General features: G+C 39.7%; 1 protein-coding gene across 1 annotated transcript in view; it reads left to right on the forward strand.

Moving 5' to 3' along the window:
- The window catches only part of LOC126473213 (pre-rRNA 2'-O-ribose RNA methyltransferase FTSJ3), a 116,043-nt gene that overhangs the window by 83,798 nt on the left and 15,281 nt on the right, over positions 1-16,964 (forward strand). The window contains exons 10-12 of the mRNA XM_050100123.1: positions 4,367-4,715; positions 4,822-5,015; positions 13,146-13,333. Of these exons, the coding sequence (XP_049956080.1) occupies positions 4,367-4,715; positions 4,822-5,015; positions 13,146-13,333 (731 nt within the window). The remainder of the gene's footprint in view (positions 1-4,366; positions 4,716-4,821; positions 5,016-13,145; positions 13,334-16,964) is intronic.

Genomic DNA, 16,964 nt, shown 5'->3' on the forward strand with positions numbered 1-16,964 from the left:
CATGCTACCCACAGCGAACTGCAGCAGCTGTGGATGAGGTGCAAGGGCAGTGGTCTGCAGGGAGGTGTCTGTGCCCACGGAAGGGCACAGCTGATAGCAGTGGCGCACAATAAGGCACTCTTCGGTATGTACCATGAATACATGGCACCCATGCTTGGTATCCAGTGTGGGTGTCATCCAAACCCTCGAGCCCATGTCGATGTCACAGCAGGACAACTGTCTGGCAGCAGGAAGAAATGAGAAGGAACGTGAGGGCCTCGTGTGCTGGATATCCCGTGACATATTTTTGCATTTGCATTTTCAAAATTCATAAGACATTTTGCCTCGCCATTGGATTGTGGCTGAAGGGAGGCACCATGACATGACAGATGTCATCACATGGGTTGAGCCAAAAATTGATGGCCATTGTCCGAAACCACTCTATAAGGTAGGCTTTCAACAGAAAAGAGAATTTTACAGTGCCTTGGGAGTTGCATCTACTGTGATAGACAGACAGACAGTGAACAACATAAGGAAACATGGAAAAGGCATCAACAACAAATAACCAAAAAATGTCTCAGAATGTTCCAGCAAACTCAATATGTGTTCTTTTCCATTGCAGCATGGATCCTGGTCAAGGGGGAAAAAACATAGCGTGCTGATGCCTGTTGATTTGAACACTTGCAGCAACCACGAGCAGGTGCTCTACCTCACGATCAATACCAGGCAAGAACACATGACTACATGCCATTTGTTTAGTGCAAGAGGTTCCCCAATGACATTGATGTAACAGGTTGAGAACTTCCCTATGCAATGTTGCCACAATTGCAAAACTGGAAGTACCACCTTCTGTCAACAAGAGAATGTCACTGTGTAACAGGGAAAGCAAGGAGTTCACAATGGGTAAATGCTCAGGCCGGTGGATGATCAGGTCACCAATAATGTATGATGCGAACCACTTGTTTTAGCACTGGGTCTGCAGTTGTACCAGATGACTGGGTCTGCAGTTGTAGCAGATGCAGCCCTGGAGCTGGTAATATGGTAACAAACAGTAGTATGTCTTGCTTTCATCTCAAGTTGAAAACACAACAGTTCTTTGAAATCCAACAAGAGATTGGGCCCCGTTGGTAACTGAGACAATGCTTCCTCTTTGGCCTGCTGTGACATTGGATGGAAATGGATCTCCTAATTGAATAACTTGACGAAAATAAGATCCAACGTTGAAGGCGATGAACACCTTTGTTGAGTTAAGCAGCTGAAGAGTGAAACAAGGGAACTAAAGATATGATATGTGGCTAAGTGGAATTTTGTACTGATAAGAAATTTTTTTAAGGAATAGTGATCGCAAGGGCTTCTGTTTTGACTTGCAAATATGGCTGCTGAGCTGCATTGAACTCAGCTTGCTCAGAACCATCCGCATGATGATGGGCCAGAAACACTCCCAACCCATACTGGGATGCATCTGTAACAAAGATTAAATATTTACCAGGTTGGAAGGCCACAAGGCAAGGTACAGAGGGTAATTTGTTTTTAAGTTACCCAAATACATGCTCATAGACTGGTGACTGCTTGAAAGGAACACTTTTATAAAGCAGTTGGTGCAGAATGTGACCCTGATGGCTGAACCTAGAATAAACCTGTGATTTTGTGCTATTTTATCAAGGAACCACCTGTAGTTTCTGCAAACTGGTCATTTGAGGCAAAGCCTTAATAGAGGCAACATGCTGTTCCAGGGTTCAAACACCCTGCCTATAAATTTTATGAAAATTGTGACTTAGTAAGATTACACTTAAGGTCTGCAGTGTGCAAAACAACAAAGAGAACGAAGGTTACATAAGTGTTCTTCCATTGTAGTCCCTGTTACTGTTGTCACCGTGCAGCAATGAATATCTGCTGTAAGTTGCTCCAAAAAGCTTTGAAATATAGCTGGGCACTAGCCACTTCCGACATTAAGCATTGATATTAACAAAGACCAAAAGGCATTTTCACTACAAGCAGTTGTTTCAATGTGTCCTGTAAGGATACCTGCAGGTAGGTCTCAGCCAAGTCAGTTTTGGAAAAGACCGCTTTTGCAAGTAGTTGTCAGCTTGAGCAAGAGTGTATGTGTCAGTTGTAGACTGCGAATTTATGATAGCTTTAAAGTCTCCACAAATTTGGAGCTGACCCAACAGGTTTTTTACAGTCACTAGTGGTGAAATCAGCTGTATGATGCCTAGTGTAGTCAACCAATCCAAATCAGAATTAACGAGCCGTAGGTTTAAGCGTGATATGTACTGTGAAGTTGTTACACATCCTCATCCCTCGGAAAACAAATTCGCAAATTCAGAATACAATGAATCTAGGTCTTGATGAGGAACCTGATCTGACACAAGAGGCATAGTGTCAATAATAGAAAATTCAGAAGCAACAAAAGCGTCTAACCCAAACAAATTTTCAGTATGAGGATCATTAGCAATCAAATATATGATAGGATGGACTACAGGTTTGTAAGCCATGGCAGTAGTAAACTGACCAAGAATAGGAATATACGGTTTACTGTAGCTGACCAGGTGTCATTTGACGGGAGTCAACATTGGGGAGTCCAACGAAACATATGTTCAAGAGTTGAGGAGCAAAACAGCTGCTCTGGTGTCCACTTGCAGCGATAAAGTTTGTTCGGCTCTGGCACATCAATAAAAAGATGAAATAGGATGAACATCAACACCCATTTGATCTGAGAAAGGCTGAGAACAGCAAACTGATGCTGTGGTTTTTCTTGTGAAACTTGTGGCTTGATGCTCACTGCCTGGAACATACAGCTCTCTCTCGTGTTGCACAAAGCAAGAGGGGAATGACGGAAGTGCTGCACAGTATCCTTGGTGTTGTTGCTGACGGGTGTGTCAGTTGCAGCTAGGTTCCCTGGTCTGAATGCCATCACCTTCCTCTTTTCGCAGCAAATTTGTTGCTAGATGCCAGTGCGACAACAATGTTGCCCTTGCTTCAATTTAGTGGCCCGCAACAGGGTAGACTTCAAAGGACTGAGCAATGTTTAAAACTTATTCCAAGGATGGGTCCTCACATTGGAGGGCTCCCTGTTGAACTTCCTTAATGAGTGCAAGGCATATGATCACATCCCTAACCATGAGGTCTACATTGGATTCCTTGGAGTTTTTAATAATAAATCAGTAATTATGGCTCAGGCCTGTATCTCTGCTGCCCAAGTCCAATGTGACTGCTTGTGGCAATGACATGGGTGCACTTGCAATGATAAGAAGATAACAGACTACATATTTCATCAAAAACGAGTGGAGCCAGTTCATGCAAAAGCAGTAACTGCACAACAACTACTACATGCAGGTAGAAATCCATGCTAAAACAAGCCTTATGAGTGTTTTTGACTGTCACCCAAAATGCTACAAAGTGCTGGCAGAGTGGTTTTTCATAAGTTTCCCAGTATTCAGCAGAGTCATTGATGGCAGAAACAGCGATGGGTGTACTGAGACAGTAGAGCCTGAACTTGCAACATAGCCTTTAGTTTTCCCAAGGTGGTCAAGGTAAGTTGCTGCTGCTATAGAAGTGATTGACATACTACATCCATGGATAAGTCACACAAGAAAAACAGTCACTAAAGTTGAGTACACGGAAGTTCTACTCATTGTCACTTGTGTTCTAACTCTGAACACAATAAAAGGCACAGTTGTAAGAAATCTGTTATTTATTAAGTCAGTGACATGACAGGATAAGTACAAATTTGTTTAGAGAACATAAACAAGAGTGCAGTTCAGAGCCTGTACATTGCTATATAAAGAGAATGTGGTGCCACTTGTTATCGGTTGCAGGCAATAGAAGTTCCACACCAAGTTCAAAGCCCTCTGGTAGGAGCCCAGAGTAGTGGAACAGCGCACTACTCAAATGAACATACGTACTGACATGCACCATAGTAGTGATGGCAGCAGTGGAGTAATTTGCGGATTTACTACATTTTTCTTTGCTATGGTATTGCCATTGGCTATTTACTTCACTGCTGGTGGTTATCCCAAACCAACACACATTGCATTCCATACATTGGGCACCCTTTATCCTGGCACAATCAAATATGCAAAAGACCACATTTTCCCCGTACTGCACATGGGGTATCATTTCAATTGTCAGTGCTAGGTCTGAAGTCATTTTAGTCGCACAGTCTGTCAGACTATTCCATTCACTGTAGTGACTGGATTTGTCCCTCAGCAACACAGCAGCTATCTTTTAATTCAGTTGCTCATGATTGAGGATTATAATTATAATAATCATTAATAATAATAATAATTTATCAGTGAATAATACATACAGTTTAGGTGTTTATATGAAAACTAATCTGCTTGTCTGTTCATTGATCAAGCATCGTTCAAATATATGTTTTCTGCAGGATATTTTTAAAAACTTAGAAAATGAGGATGATGAAGATTTTGAGTTAGATAAATTGGTTGAAGACTTCAAGAGAAAAGGAGGTAAAATAATTGGAGAAGAAAGTGCATCAGAAAATCACAGCAAAGAAGTGAATAAACTCAAAACAGTTAAAAACGCCAGTCAAGTCAATAATAATACTGAAGATAACAGTCACATGAATACTCTGTCTGCTGCAAGTGATGATACTGATACCGATACAGATGATGACAGTGATTATGATGTTGAACATCACCTCCCTCCTTTATCAGTAGCTACTTCAAAACATACTCATGGAAAAGATGACTTCGAAATAGTTCCCAAGGAACAGCGTAAGTAATGATTAATGTGGAATTCATTATCCTTTGAATTTTTTGTGCATCCTATATTATTATGTGCAATTTTGTGTAAACTACATTGTCCCCTAATTCATTTTAGAAAACAAAATTCGCAAACGTAAATTGGATGAAGAAGGCTTAGCATTAGGAACGATGCTCATTACATCAAAGAAGATGAGGCGAGAATTGATTGATGCTGGTTGGAATAGGTATGCATTTAATGACGAAAAGCTGCCAGACTGGTTCGTGGAAGATGAGAAAAAGCATATGAGGCGAGAACTGCCTGTTCCTAAGGTATTTTTCACATTCCTTTCTTTATTTGTATTGTTTAAAATCAGAAATATGTTTATATTGTATGATTGGCATTTGTTAAATTGTCTGTATACTTGAAGTCATGTTATTGTACCCATTCTTTTCAAAAACACTATTCAGTGATGAAAATGTCTGAACATAACGCAGAGATCTCATTTGTGGTAGAAATATCTCTAAAATGATGTTCAGTTAAAAAAAAAGAGAAAGATGACCCACTGGGACAGCCATGTGTGTTCAAGTGGTATTTCTGGGGTGGGGAGGTGCACTGGCCCCAAATCAGACCAAATCCATCTGGTGCATTAATGATGAGGGTTGGTGTGCCAGCCAGCCTGGAGTGGTTTTTAGGTGGTTTTCCACCTCGTAGTAGGTGAATACTAGATTGCTATCAGAAACCCAGTTCAGTTATATGATTCGCAAACATTTAGAAAACTTTTGCTTGCTTCTATACGCAATAACATTACATGCAAAGAGTTAGAATACACACATTCCATTCTGAGGTAGAACCAGGAAAAAGAGAAAAAATGTCTGCTTCCAAGTCAGCTTTGGAAAAATCTGGTAACTGCAACTTTTGAAACACTAGATTCCTTCATCTGACAAAAGAGAGGAAAAATTGTGTGTGTGTGTGTGTGTGTGTGTGTGTGTGTGTGTGTGTGTGTCAGAGAGAGAGAGGGAGAGAGAGAGAGTCCCTGTGAATACAGGGTAGGCCTCATCATTACCTTTGTTCTGCCAACTGCCAATTAGCTTATCAGTCAGTCTCGCACCCAGGCTCCCATGCTGCCACAGACCCATAAATAGTACTCGTCACAAATACAAATGAATTTACCTTTCAACATGCAATAGTTACCTGGCCTGCAGTGCTACTATTTTCCTTCATGATTATAGTTTTCTCAGGTTGCACCACACAGTGATGCACTCCATAACTCCCAATTGTCATAACACCAACCAGCACAGCTTACATAATGCACCCAATCCCTGTTCAGTCACTCATTCTCCTTTTTATTTTACATACGGTTCATTTCATACTTATTTTAGAAGACAGAGTAAGGAAAGGCAAACCTACGTTTCTGACATTTTTAGCCTTAAAGAAAGCTTTTGACAATGTTGACTGGAATACTCTCTTTCAAATTCTGAAGGTGGCAGGGGTCAAATACAAGGAGCGAAAGGCTATTTACAATTTGTATAGAAACCAGATGGCAGTTATAAGAGTCAAGGGGCATGAAAGGGAAGCAATGGTTGAGAACGGCGTGAGACAGCGTTGTAGCCTACCTGCGATGTTATTCAGTCTGTTTATTGAGTAAGCAGTAAAGGAAACAAAAGAAAAAAATTGGAGTAGGAATTAAATAATATCCATGGAGAAGAAATAAAAACTCTGAGGTTTGCCAACGACATTGTAATTCTGTCCAAAATGAGGATAATGGAATGTAATCGAATTAAATCAGGTGATGCTGCGGGAATTAGATTAGGAAATGACACACTTAAAATAGTAAATGAGTTTTGCTATTTGGGGAGCAAAATAACTGATGATGGTCGAAGTAGAGAGGATATAAAATGTAAACTGGCAATGGCAAGGAAAGCGTGTCTGAAGAAGAGAAATATTTTTAACATCAAGTATAGATTTAAGTGTCAGGAAATCTTTTCTGAAAGTATTTGTACTGAGTGTAGCCATGTATGGAAGTGAAACTGGATGATAAATAGTATATAAAAACAAAGATGAGGTGACTTACCGAACAAAAGCGCTGGCACGTCGATAGACACACAAACAAACACAAACATACACACAAAATTCAAGCTTTCGCAACAAACTGTTGCCTCATCAGGAAAGAGCTCTTTCCTGATGAGGCAACAGTTTGTTGCGAAAGCTTGAATTTTGTGTGTATGTTTGTGTTTGTTTGTGTGTCTATCGACGTGCCAGCGCTTTTGTTCGGTAAGTCACCTCATCTTTGTTTTTATATATAATTTTTCACACGTGGAATGTTTCCTTCTATTATATGGATGATAAATAGTTTAGACAAGATGAGAATAGAAACTTTCGAAATGTGGTGATACAGAAAGAAGAATGCTGAAAATTAGATGGGTAGATCAAGTAACTAATGAGGAGGTACTGAATAGAATTGGGGAGAAGAGGAATTTGTGGCACAACTTGATTAGAAGGAGGGATCGGTTAGTAGGACACGTTCTGAGGCTTCAAGGGATCATCAATTTAATATCGGAGGGAAGCGCGGAGTGTAAAAATTGTATGGAAATATGTAAAAAATATTTTTTCACAAATTATTAAAATCTGTGATGGAAAGGATTAATAATCACATTTATATCAATCATTTTAATATACATGTGATGGTCAAAAGGAGTAAGAGCAGTATGACCTACAGTGAAACAATGTCAGAAGAGAGTATTCTGTACTCCGTCATCCTCTTTCAATGTGAATAAGACAAACGAGTAAATGCATAGATTATTCCAATCTGTTTTGTGTCTTTAGTTGGCACTGAAACTTCTTTTGTTTTCAAACTCAAATGCCCCTTGCATTGCTCTGAGCACAATCAAAAGGACAAACAATGATATGACCAATGCTGTTGTTGTGGTCTTCAGTCCAGAGACTGGTTTGATGCAGCTCTCCATGCTACCCTATCCTGTGCAAGCTTCTTCACCTTCTAGTACCTACTGCAACCAACATCCTTCTGAATCTGTTTAGTGTATTCATCTCTCGGTCTCCCTCTACAATTTTTACCCTCCACACTGCCCTCCAATACTAAATTGGTGATACCCTCCAGAATGAGATTTTCACTCTGCAGCAGAGTGTGCGCTGATATGAAACTTCCTGGCAGATTAAAACTGTGTGCCGGACTGAGACTCGAACTCGGGACCTTTGCCTTTCGCGGGCAAGTGCTCTACCAACTGAGCTATGCATGCACGACTCACGCTCTGTCCTCACAGCATTACTTCTGTCAGTACCTTGTCTCCTACCTTCCAAACTTTACAGAAGCTCTCCTACAAACCTTGCAGAACTAGCACTCCTGAAAGAAAGGATATTGCGGAGACATGGCTTAGCCACAGCCTGGGGGATGTTTCCAGAATGAGATTTTCACTCTGCAGCAGAGTGTGCGCTGATATGAACTTCCCGGCAGATTAAAACTGTGTGCCGGACTGAGACTCGAACTCGGGACCTTTGCCTTTCACGGGCAAGTGCTCTACCAGCTGAGCTACCCAAGCACGTCTCACGCCCCGTCCTCCAGCTTTACTTCTACCAGTACCTCGTCTCCTACTTTTGCCCGTGAAAAGCAAAGGTCCCTAGTTTGAGTCTCGGTTCGGCACACAGTTTTAATTTGGTGATCCCTTCATGCCTCAGAATGTGTCCTACCAACCGATGCCTTCTTCTAGTCAAGGTGTGCCATAAATTTCTCTTCTCCCTAATTCTATTCAATACCTCCTCATTAGTTACGTGATCTCCCCACCTACTCTTCAGCATTCTTCTGTATCACCATATTTCGAAAGTTTCTATTCTTATCTTGTCCAAACTATTTATCGCCCACGTTTGACTTCCATACATGGCTACATACCATACAAATACTTTCAGAAAAGACTTCCTGACACTTAAATCTATACTCGATGTTAACAAATTTCTCTTCTTCAGAAACGCTTTCCTTGCCATTGCCAGTCTACATTTTATATCGTCTCTCCTTGACCATCATGAGTTATTTTGCTCCCCAAATAGCAAAACTCTTTTACTACTTTAAGTGCCCATTTCCTAATCTAATTCCCTCTGCATCACCGATTCAATTTGACTACATTCCATTATCCTCATTTTGCTTTTGTTGATGTTCATCTTACATCCTCCTTTCAGGACACTGTCCATTCCATTCAGCTGCTCTTCCAGGTCCTTTGCTGTCTCTGACAGAATTACAGTGTCATCGGCGAACCTCAAAGTTTTTATTTCTTCTCCATGGATTTTAATTCCTACTCCGAATTTTTCTTTTGTTTCCTTTACTGCTTGCTCAGTATACGGATTAAATAACATCGGGGAGTGGCTACAACCCTGTCTCACTCCCTCCCCAACCACTGCTTCCCTTTCATGCCCCTCGACTCATATAACTGCCATCTGGTTTCCTTACACATTGTAAATAGCCTTTCGCTCCCTGTATTTTACCCCTGCCACCTTCAGAATTTGAAAGAGAGTATTCCAATCAACATTGTCAAAAGCTTTCTGTAAGTCTACAAATGCTAGAAATGTAGGTTTGCCTTTCCTTAATCTTTCTTCTAAGATAAGTCATAGGGTCAGTATTGCCTCACGTGTTTCAACATTTCTACAGAATCCCAGGGGCAGATGTGGACTCTGACCACAATCTATTGCTTATGAACTGTAGATTAAAACTGAAGAAACTGCAAAAAGGTGGAAATTTAAGGAGATGGAACCTGGATAAACTGACTAAACCAGTGGTTGTACAGAGTTTCAATGAAAATGTAAGGGAACAAATGGCAGGAATGGGGGAAAGAAATACAGTAGAAGAAGAATGGGTAGCTTTGAGGGATGAAGTAGTGAAGGCAGTAGGGGATCAAGTGGGTAAAAAGACGAGGGCTAATAGAAATCCTTGGGTAACAGAAGAAATATTGAATTTAATTGATGAAAGGAGAAATTATAAAAATGCAATAAATGAAGCAGGCAAAAAGGGATACAAACGTCTCAAAAATGAGATTGACAGGAAGTGCAAAATGACTAAGCAGGGTTGGCTAGAGGATAAATGTAAGGATGTAGAGGCTTATCTCACTAGGGGTAAGATAGATACTGCCTACAGGAAAATTAAAGAGACCTTTGGAGAAAAGAGAACCACTTGTATGAATATCAAGAGCTCAGATGGAAACCCAGTTCTAAGCAAAGAAGGGAAAGCAGAAAGGTGGAAGGAGTATATAGAGGGTCTATACAAGGGCCATGTACTTGAGAACAATATTATGGAAATGTACTTGAGAACAATATTATGGAAATGGAAGAGGATGTAGATGAAGATGAAATGGGAGATATGATACTGTGTGAAGAGTTTGACAGAGCACTGAAAGACCTGAGTCGAAACAAGGCCCCGGGAGTAGACAACATTCCATTAGAACTACTGACGGCATCGGGAGAGCCAGTCCTGACAAAACTCTACCATCTGGTGAGCAACATGTATGAGACAGGCGAAATACCCTCAGACTTCAAAAAGAATATAATAATTCCAATCCCAAAGAAAGCAGGTGTTGACAGATGTGAAAATTACCGAACTATCAGTTTAGAAAGCAGGTGTTGACAGATGTGAAAATTACCGAACTATCAGTTTAATAAGTCACGGCTGCAAAATACTAACGCGAATTCTTTACAGACTAATGGAAAAACTAGTAGAAGCCGACCATGGGGAAGATCAGTTTGGATTCCGTAGAAATATTGGAACATGTGAGGCAATACTGACCCTACGACTTATCTTAGAAGCTAGATTAAGGAAAGGCAAACCTACATTTCTAGCATTTGTAGGCTTAGAGAAATGTTGACTGGAATACTCTATTTCAAATTCTGAAGGTGGCAGGGGTAAAATACAGGGAGCGAAAGGCTATTTACAATTTGTATAGAAACCAAATGGCAGTTAGAAGAGTTGAGGGGCATGAAAGGGAAGCAGTGGTTGGGAAGGGAGTGAGACAGGGTTGTAGCCACTCCCCGATGTTATTCAATCTGTATATTGAGCAAACCGTGAAGGAAACAAAAGAAAAATTCAGAGTAGGTATTAAAATCCATGGAGAAGAAATAAAAACTTTGAGGTTCTTAGATGACATTGTAATTCTGTCAGAGACAACAAAGGACTTTGAAGAGCAGTTGAACGGAATGGATGGTGTCTTGAAGGGAGAATATAAGATGAACATCATCAAAAGCAAAACGAGGATAAAAGAATGTAGTCGGATTCAGTCGGGTGATGTTGAGGGTATTAGATTAGGAAATGAGACACTTAAAGTAGTAAAGGAGTTTTGCTATTTGGGGAGCAAAATAACTGATGAAGGTCGAAGTAGAGACGATATAAAATGTAGACTGGCAATGGCAAGGAAAGCATTTCTGAAGAAGAGAAATTTGTTAACATCGAATATAGATTTAAGTGTCGGGAAGTTGTTTCTGAAAGTATTTGTATGGAGTGTAGCCATTTGTGGAAGTGAAACATGGACGATATATCGTTTGGACTAGAAGAGAATAGAAGCTTTCGAAATGTGATGCTACAGAAGAATGCAGGAAATTAGATGGGTAGATCACATAACTAATGAGGAGGTGTTGAATAGGATTGGGTAGAAGAGAAGTTTGTGTAACAACTTGACTAGAAGAAGGGATCGGTTGATAGGACATGTTCTGAGGCATCAAGGGATCACCAATTTAGTATTGGAGGGCAGCGCGGAGGGTAAAAATCGTAGAGGGAGACCAAGAGATGAATACACCAAGCAGATTCAGAAGGATGTAGGTTGCAGTAGGTACTGGGAGATGAAGAAGCTTGTGCAGGATAGAGTAGCATGGAGAGCTGCATCAAACCAGTCTCAGTACTGAAGGCTAAACAACAACAACCATTATATAATCTATCTGACACCTTCTAGTATCTCCAGGCTTCTTCCATGTATTCTTGAACCAAGTGTGAGCTATGATTAAGTTATGCTCTGTGCAAAATTCTACCAAGCGGCTTCCTCTTTCATTCCTTAGCCCCATTCAATATTCACCTACTACATTTCCTTCTCTTCCTTTTCCTACTATCAAATTCCAGTCACTCATGACTATCAAGTTTTCGTCTCGCTTCACTATCTGAATAATTTCTGTTAACTCATCATACATTTCATCAATCATTTCATCATCTGTGGTAGGCATGGGCTTCGTACCTATCTTGGCCACAATAATGCGTTCACTATGCTGTTTGTAGTAGCTTACCCGCATTCCTACTTTTTTATTCATTATTAAACCTACTCCTGCATTACCCCTATTTGATTTTGTATTTATAACCCTGTATTCACCAGACCATAAGTCTTGTTCATCCTGCCACTGAACTTCACTAATTCCCACTATATCTAACTTTAACCTATCCATTTCCCTTTTTAAATTTTCTAACCTACCTGCCCGATTAAGGGATCTGACATTCCATGCTCCGATCCGTAGAACGCCTGTTTTCTTTCTCCTGATAACGACGTCCTCTTGAGAAGTCCCCGCCCGGAGATCCGAATAGGGGACTATTTTACCTCCGGAATATTTTAACCAAAAGGACGCCATCATCATTAACCATACAGTAAAGCTGCATGCCCTCAGGAAAAAGTACGGCTGTAGTTTCCCCTAGCTTTCAACCGTACGCAGTACCAGCACAGCAAGGACGTTTTGGTTAGTGTTACAAGGCCAGATCAGTCAATCGTCCAGACTGTTGCCCCTGCAACTACTGAAAAGGCTGCTGCCCCTCTTCAGGAACCACACATTTGTCTGGCCTCTCAACAGATACCCCTCTGTTGTGGTTGCACCTACAGTATGGCTATCCGTATCACTGAGGCACGCAAGCCTCCCCACCAACGGCAGGGTCCATGGTTCATGGGGGGGGGGGGGGGGGGGGGGGGTATACAAAGTAAGGCTGCTGATTAGTTGAAATACTGATTTTGTCATTGTAGAAGAGTTTGGTTCAGATTCAACTGTTTCCCTAAATCATATTAAGCAAATACTGAGGTCTTGCGTGCCAGTCTGGTTAAGTTGAACTCATACCCCATCTTTAATCAGTTCAGTGGTAATACAACATGGCACTTCCAACATTCCTTTCACTACTTAGTTCAGATAATACCATCAGATGTTATAATGTGATGAAATAATATTTGAAGTACACATCATTTACAAACAAATGACAGTTATGCTTTTATATTCTAGGTGCACTTCCGATTATTACATAAAATTTGGGCATGGAACCACATTAAAAATGTTAGAAGGATCACACACATGTGTGAAAAAGCAATACTTTGACTAAAGTAGTGCATTTCTACCTTGTATGATTTTTAATAAATTTTTGCATACTGTGAGAATCCATACAATGCATCTCTGTTTCAGAATGCCTGTAAATATTATGTAGGCTCATGCTATATTGTTCTCCCATTTTTCAGGAGCTTGTAGATGAATACAAGAAGAGAATGGAGAACCTCAATGTCCGGCCAATAAAGAAAGTAATTGAAGCCAAAGCACGAAAGAAGAAGCGAGCATTGCGGAAGCTTGAAAAAGCAAAAAAGAAGGTGGAGGCACTCATGGACAATGTTGATGTTTCTGATCGTGAAAAAGCCAAGCAGATCAGGCAGTAAGTACTCTTTCTTTTTTAAATGAGATAAGTTACTTACATCCTCACCCCCTTACATTCCACTCACGAAACCCAGCAACAGTTTTGCCAGTTGCATACACACATAAAACTATTGTAAATGGTGCTCTTGGTGAATGTTTTTAACGTGTAACACTTCAGCTCATTAAAGTAACTCCATAATAGAGAAAGTGAAATTTCCTGACAGATTAAAACTCTAGTGCCTAAAATGTTAGTTAATTAATCTGCCTCTGCTATAACTGCTCTACTTCATGCTAAATCTTTGTTACTGTGTACTGCTGAAGCATTACCCATTGCTAAATCCGCTGCTACCTTCTCTTTAATTTGCAGTTACACTTGGAAAAATTGCCTCACCAATAACCTGTGTTTTTGAATTACGTAGACTAGATTCATTCGTCCATTTACTCACACACGAAAGATACATTGTCTAAACTTGCAGTAAAATTTAACCATATGGTTACTTAGTAAGCAGATGTCCACATAAACTGGAAATTAAAACTGTTGGTCCATTATTAATGTTACATGAAAGATTCTTACAATAATTGAATTTGTTTATTACTCTGACTTACTAGGATCTGGTCAGTATAGCAACATTAAGCAACAAAATCATTTAATATTTCTGTTTGTACATCACTACTTTTCCACACTTTCCAGAAATCTGATGAGCAATATTTATGTATTGTTTACAACTCTAGCTTAAGAAATTCTCCTCACCAATAAGTATGAATTTAATAATACTAGTTAAAGAAAGTATTGCCTGTGATAAGGCTTCCTCTTCTCTCTGAATCAGACAAAAGTTTTGGCCAAGCAAAGTTAGAATAGTTTCCGCTGTGAAATCTCTCTTTGAGTAAGTAACTAAATTTCTGATAATTTAAGTACATCAACAAAAATATTCAATTTCTGAAAATATAGTATAATTGTACAGATAAAATATCTACTCACAAGGGTTGCCAGAAAAAAACACAGACAAAAGTTAAGGAAATGTGAAAGCTTTGGGAGCCAGTGGCTCCTTCTGGCAGAAGTACATCTTTCCTACACATATTGTCTGGTAAGTCTTTCCCGTCTCTGTGTTCTGGCCGACTTTTCCATAACTCACCCCATTTCCCAAATCTCAGCAGTCCTTTTCCTTCACCCTTCTTCCTACCCCATTAATCCTTCTGGCAGAAATAGGAGCCACTGGCTTCCAAAGCTTGCACATTTCCCTAACTTTTATAAGTGTTTTCTCCTGCTGCCACACGATAAAAAGATTTTTATACATCCAGTTATATGATAATTTAAATAGTAAGAGATGATAAATGGCAGCAATGTTTTTGTCAGTACAGCAACTGATTTTTTGAGGAATTTGTTGTTTAGCTCTTGTTACCTGCAGTGTTTCTTCTTACCTTGTTGGGGTTACAAGTGGCTGTCGCAGAAAGATGCATGATCTCTGCCCTTATCCTATTGTAGTAACTGAAAGGTGTTGTTACTACAAATGGTGACCCTCGACAACCACTTTACAACAAATTATGTTGAAAAATATTATATCCAAAATCTTGCTCTTTGAATGTAGTCTAGCCACAGATTTGATGTGTAATAAAATTTTAAATGACTCCAGGGAATTGCTGGATGGGATTTGCTGTGCAGTTTTAAAGAAGACACTATTTTAAGGTAGCAAATAGCATACAACTGATCAGATATATCTGTTTGAGGACGTGCACATTCATTAGCGATGTCACCTCACTTTAAGCTTCATACTACACCTTCACAACTTGTATGTCTATATAATAGTGTTATCATTTTAATGGCACGGTTCATATGCTGTTCACAGTCAGTATCACTAATGTTTGATGTTAACACTTTTGATGTTCACACTTCTCCCACTTGTTCGTCTTTGGTACACTCTTCATGAAGTTCATGTAGATGCTATCCACCATTAAAATTCATGTGCATATCTTCTATTCTTTATCTTTTGCCTGTGAATCTTCACCAGGAAAACACCTCTGTCCACCTTTTCATTCTCAATCCTCTTCTCTGGCTTCTTTAAATATATCCACTGTCCTTGTGTACAATAAATAACCAAAGGCTCTGTATAGTGTTCATCAAACAGCTCTACAGCACCATCCTTATGTGCTGAAATAACAATTTAAAACACGTGACAGTTCTCTCAAAATTGACTTCATGTTGAACAACATACTTTTCATTTAATGCTCCTTTCACCAACACAGTCGAAATTACTGTTCCTCCATGTTTTCACTTTACTGACTTCCATAAACTTTGAACACTAACATACTTCCATTTCTAACTCGCAGGTCAACTGTCAGCTCTCGACTGTACAACACAGATAGCATTTAATCTTAACTAGCCGTAGCAAGCAATAAATTAACTTTCAATGAATTATTGCATTTTGCATATCGTAATAGAACATTTACACACACACACACACACACACACACACACACACACACATATGTGTAATTTTTTTCATATTTATTGTTCCTAGGAACAGAAATAAGTCAATAAATATGAAAAAAATTACATTGGATACAAGAAACATATAAGTTAACCAGTAAGCATCATCTCTCAGAATGGAAAGTCACCGGTTAACAAAATTTCCATCTCATTCTGGACAGAGACTCGAACATGGATCCCTTGCCTTTCACATTCTTTTGCTCTACTGACTGAACTGTGCAGTCATGACATGTTACCTGAAAGTGCAAGTGTGGAGAGTGTGTATGGAAAATGTCTGTGCGAGCATACACAGTGGCTTGCTTAACAACATTAAATTTATTGACGATGACAAAGATCAAGAAATGACAGTGCAGATGGATAAGCTGACAGAACATGCAAGCAAAAGTTAAAGCTGAGTTAGTCAGTACAGTACAAATTACATTAGGATGGACACGAAGTTGACCGTATTTACCCGAATCTAAGCCGCACTTTTTTTCCGGTTTTTGTAATCCAAAAAACCGCCTGCGGCTTAGAATCGAGCGCAAAGCAAGCGGAAGTTCTGAAAAATGTTGGTAGGTCTTTCCACAACCAACTTCTGCCGTGGAATACATGTAGCGCTACACGGGCATGCTTTGTAGGCACAAAGATAAATACTGGCGCCAAAACCTCTGCGTCAATAAATAAATTTAAAAAAAAAAGGTGGAAGACGAGCTTTTTTTCTCTGCCCTGAGTTTCGACCACTGCATTTTCATACATTATCCAATGAAGTAAATACAAATTCCGTATTGTTCATCTTCGAATGTAGCAGCATTTCAATGTACTACGAAAATCCGACTGGCAAGACTGTTTGGGGGTGTTTTTCAATATGGCCAACTCTACGTTCTGAATTTTTTCCTACCTGTGAGAAGAGATGGTTGCTAATAGGAACTTTTATGAATTGTGAATCATATGCAGTATTCTCTTCACCATAAGAATAATACGCATATAAACATTTTGCCATGTATTGTTTCGTGTTTGCTGCTATCTCATTTAATTCCTGTCTGCCTAATAAACTACGAAACTAGAGTGAGACAACAGCAAACGCTGAAGAACATACATATCATGTCATGTTTATATTCGTATTATTGTTATGCCTAATAGTGATACAGTCAGAAATGAAGCACGGCAGTTGACTAGATTTTTAAAT

Source organism: Schistocerca serialis, chromosome 4 (assembly GCF_023864345.2).
Source record: "Schistocerca serialis cubense isolate TAMUIC-IGC-003099 chromosome 4, iqSchSeri2.2, whole genome shotgun sequence".
NCBI lineage: Eukaryota > Metazoa > Arthropoda > Insecta > Orthoptera > Acrididae > Schistocerca > Schistocerca serialis.